Source organism: Humulus lupulus, chromosome X (genome assembly GCF_963169125.1).
Source record: "Humulus lupulus chromosome X, drHumLupu1.1, whole genome shotgun sequence".
In the NCBI taxonomy this organism is placed as follows: Eukaryota; Viridiplantae; Streptophyta; class Magnoliopsida; order Rosales; family Cannabaceae; genus Humulus; species Humulus lupulus.
The window spans coordinates 267,047,386-267,052,232 of NC_084802.1; the positions used below are offsets into that span (position 1 = coordinate 267,047,386).

General features: G+C 34.9%; 1 protein-coding gene across 2 annotated transcripts; it reads right to left on the reverse strand.

The window, feature by feature from the left end:
* Positions 1-1,599: 1,599 nt before the first annotated feature.
* LOC133805200 (serine/arginine-rich splicing factor RSZ22A-like) lies at positions 1,600-4,636 on the reverse strand. Of its 2 annotated transcripts, none has more exons than XM_062243325.1 (6): positions 4,480-4,636; positions 3,793-3,901; positions 3,313-3,401; positions 2,382-2,601; positions 2,104-2,220; positions 1,600-1,911 (listed from the first exon to the last, which is right to left on the reverse strand). In XM_062243325.1, the coding sequence occupies exons 2-6, from the start codon at positions 3,879-3,881 to the stop codon at positions 1,875-1,877; spliced, it is 552 nt and encodes a 183-aa protein (XP_062099309.1). In that variant the 5' UTR covers positions 3,882-3,901; positions 4,480-4,636; the 3' UTR covers positions 1,600-1,874. The 2 variants fall into 2 exon arrangements, with proteins under 2 accessions (XP_062099309.1, XP_062099308.1); XM_062243324.1 differs by having other exon boundaries at positions 2,382-2,604.
* Positions 4,637-4,847: the final 211 nt, after the last annotated feature.

Genomic DNA, 4,847 nt, shown 5'->3' on the forward strand with positions numbered 1-4,847 from the left:
TCCAAATCGATCTACTGCCCACAAATATGCGAAACACATGACACCATTTTCTACATTATGACCGGCCACGCAATAAATAGCAGATTGATTTGAAACACAACCAAAATAATTGGGGGCTTTTACAATTCGATTATTAAAAAAAAAAATGCGTACCATTTTTCACTAATAACAAAAGAAATGGGTTCTGAGACAGACCCCATAAACAAACACCATCAAAAATCCAATCTTTCATTAAGTGGGGTAGGCACAATACTACCCTCCACGTTTTCTAATAGCTCTCGCAACTCCCAAAGATTTAGCTCACTCCAATAATGTACAGTTGATAATAAATTAATATTCAAAACACAACTACTTTACAAAAATCGGCTAATATCAAATGGGTAGACATTTTAAATGATGCTATAAACGAATTCGGCATTGCAAAATTTAGATTTAATATATAAATAAAAGAATAATAGACAAGCAATAAAAAACTACGCCAAAATACTAAAAAATAAATAAAAAAAGATATCGCATCGGCAATGAGAAGAATTTACGTCACTATTTACACCAACAGCAACATAACACAGTAATAAATTAGAAAAAACATAGTACAACTAGCAGTATCAGTAAACTCCAACATCCTTTCTTACTACTATTAACCAAAACCAATTCTACAAGAAAATGCATGGTAAAGTCCTAGACTACAACCACTAGTTGCAGAGTTGCAGGTGGATCAGATCAATCAGCAAGTGACACATACCAACTCAAGAAGCAAAAAGTACAACACACTAAACGAAACGGTAATCAACAACCGCCTTCTCAAAAATATCCCATTCCTTGCTCTGAGAGCGCACCACGTGAGCACAGTTACTTGCCCAAAGGGCCAAACATATCAAACGCACTCGTATGACCAATGGTACATGCGTAGTTATATGCATCCCACTAGCATATAATAATGCATATGAAGATAGTTAAACTTGTCTCAACTCACGAATCTCGCCCAACCAAAGAAGTTTTTAATATGTTGTCATCGATTTTCTAGTTTCTCGGGATTGTTTAATATGCAAAGATCAACCACCGCCAAAACATTAACCTAAAATAGGCACATTGTTTTAAACTGTATGGAATAGATATTATTATAAGATTGAATGGAATCATATAATAATAATCTAGACCATCAAAAATGACACAATTTAACACAACATGCCAGACGATGGAATAATATATTCAATTTAATTGCCCTGTTAATACTCTAGTGAGGCATAAATTATTTTACTAAAGATGCAAAAGAGTCGTATTTCAGAACGCCTTTCTATTAAAGAACCACCCGAAAATTCTCAACTTCTGTGGAACAGATATGAGTACCTGCCAGAAGTGTTTGATGCAGCTCCTCAATCCTTTTAAGTTAAAATTAAGAAATGCCACTATAGTTTCAGTGAGGCCCATCACAACCGTAGAGATTCAATCAAAAGAGAAGCATCAAGAGACGTAGTATCTGGCTGGGACCCCCAACCATTCTAAATTGAAGATCCCAAAGCTGGGCAGTGAAGAACGAACCCACAGGGAAGTGCAGAAGCAATAAAGCAATGAAGAGCAGAACCAGACGACACCTCAACACAGAAAAAAGAAAAAGCATAGACTTTTAGCAGTATTCTTCAGAACAATCTCTCAAGCAAAGTTATGGTAATTACCTTAAAATCCTTTTACCTACGAACTATTTTGCGTTGAAAAATAAAACCAGCTCAAAATAAGAAAGGAAGGAACTTAACCAAATCAGAGAGTAGATGCTGAGGGCGTTCCCCAATTTAAACAGAGTTGTGCGAAGCCAAATACACTACATACACTCAATGCAAGTACCACTTAAGACAGCCAAGTTAATACATACGCAATCTTCAACTTCTGCTACGTCGCCGATCCCTAAGGCCATTGCTGCACGACGGAAATGCATAATTTAATCAGCAATGTTACCACACACAGGATGCACACATGGATCAGCGCATGACAAGAATTAATATTATGATGAAACATTCTATTCAAATTCTCTTCAAAAAAAATGTTTCTGTAAACCTTCAGGGGAAAAAAATCCTCACAAAATCTAGATAATAAATAAAATTGACTTACCCATTGGCATATGGCACCTCCTCTCGTCCACGATATGGTGGCGGCGACCTACTAAAGCTGCGTCCACGAGGAGACACACTGCGACGTCTAGGTGAACGCCCACGCGGACTAAAGCTCCTGCATCAAAATAATAAGTAATGTCAAAAGGCACTAGATTCCAACCTAGGTTAGTAATCACACTTTCCAGGTTTGCAAGCTTCTGCATGAAAAATAAATATTAACCACAATTGAGGAAATACAAGCATTAACATAAAAAGTATACAAGAACATGACAATACCTGCGACCGTAACTAGGACTTCTGCGATATCTGGGAGGGCTGCGACTGCGACGTCTTCCTGAACCACCACGCAAACGGCATTCTCGAGCAAAATGACCAGGCTCACCACATTCATAGCACTTCAAATCTGAACCACCAGACCGACCACCACGACCTCCTCCTCGTCCACCACCACCTCCTCTTGAGTTATGAGAAAGCTCAACTCTCCAGCCATTCTTACCTGCTTAAAAAATGTAAAGAAAGAAACTCAATCATGAAGTGCTGTGATATAATATTAGAACGCAAATGATTTAAAAGCAACATTGCAACACAAGTTCCAGAGAAAAAAGAGGAATAACATAGCGAAGTAAAAGACAGGGTATTGAAAGAAATTTGAAGCAATTAAATTCTGATTACACATTTACGCTTGCCAAAGTAAATTAAAGGATAAATAGATCAAGCCTCCAAACAAGTGAAAGATTTTAAACATAAATGACTGTCAAAAATGAACATTCCTATTTGGTTGTAACGAGATTCTTTCTTGGGTCATAGCTTGGGTCATATTTGTATCCTAAATAGGGAGAAATGAGGGAAAGAAAGAGTGAAGGAGATCAAATGGATAGATATTTGAGTAACTTTACAATAGAGTTTTCAAGTGAACTATGAAGCTTGTATATTTCACAGGCTGGAAAAGTATATTCAGTAACATCTACTAATATAAAAGATAAAGAAACCCAGTAACTCGTAACAAAGCTATATTTGTAGAATTAAAAGAACAAAACACTTGTCAAAACAATTTAAACTAATAGGGAAGGCCTTCTAAATATGCTACTGAACACTCTTCCTATACAGTAGATATAAAATCAATTTGGATTTTAAAGCAACGACCTTATGAGAACACGATTAAGGAACACAACAATCAGCATAAAAAATATTTAAAACCTCCTCATACCATCCAATTCACGTATAGCATCCTCTGCATCCCTACTGTCATCAAAGTCGATGAAAGCATAACCAGGAGGCCTCCGGGCAACCCATACACTGCAAGTTTAAAAGAGAGAATGAACATACAAGGCTTACAACATAAACCATCGATAGACAATGTATTAGTTTCATAACCAATAATCTATATCACGAATTCACTATACAACAGTCACATGTCATTCCAAGACCAACAAAGTGTATGAAACTGTAAGCATTATGATTCACAATGAAAGTATCTCCTTGGGAATCATAACATAACTTTGCATCACTTGAAAACAGCTTAAAATTCAAACCTAGTTTAATTCAAAGTCTCACAATTTAGGGAGAGGTCTTCAAATTTCAAAATAACAAAGATTAACTATAAATACAACCATTTCAATGTTTTTAACAGCAAATACAGAAAAGGTAAAAAAAATTAAAGTAATAATAGTGATAATAATTTAGATACCTTCTAATCACTCCAAAAGCACGGAACTCATCTTCAAGATCACGCTCAGTTACCCGCGGACTGAGGTTTCCCACATATACACGAGACATCGTTCAAACTTCAAAGGGATCTGTCAACACAAGTGAAAAAGTGTAAGACAATTATAAAGTTATAAGAAAAAAGTAAGAAAAAATTATTTCGAGTATAACGTTATACAATACAATACAATATGACCTTAATTGAAGTTTAAAAGGTCGACCAACAAAGTAAGAAAAATTAAAATACATATATATAAAAGAAACAGATTAATAACAGTATTAACATCCTATTATTAAGTGAGGGTAAGACTTAAATATCAAATTTCTAAGTCTCCCTTTTCGTTATGAAAACAGTAACTCTCGGAAAGTGCAAATACCAAGTTCAGGATGCAAAAAGAGAATCTACGATTGTTGCACATAAATAGTTGGCACGTTAAATTTTAAAACATTGATGAGAACAATATCATGAATAAGCTGCAAATTATTGAAGCGGGGCAAAATATTTTGCAAGAAAAACCATATGGAGACAAAGAACTACAAAACTCTAAAAATCTCTTAGAAAAAATTTCAATAGAGAGCAAATTTAGGCAAAACTAAAAGTAAAGTTTGAAGAACGAAAGCCAAACCAGTCGCCAAAACGATGGAAGACATATGAATTAAGGTTATTTACCTTAATAATAAGGAGAGGCGAAGAATTGAAAAAACCCTAGCAGCTTTCAACGAAGGCAGACTGTCCCGAGGTTTTCCACGACCGAGTTTTGGGGCTTGGATTTGGGTTTTATAGTAGGCCAATTACCCAACGGGCCCTTAAAGTATTGGTATTTTGATTTCACCCACTAGGTCAAGTGTTTTTTTTTTTTTTTGAGATTTTTTTAATCTATTTTTTTTTTTTTTAAATACGCAATCAAATTTTCAAAAATATAATTTTTAAACTTTCATAATTACGAAAACATTCTTTTTAGAAAAAACAACTTGAAAACAATTTATTGGACCAACTAAACATGAACAAAAAAACCTAAAAATAACGTAAAAATAAAA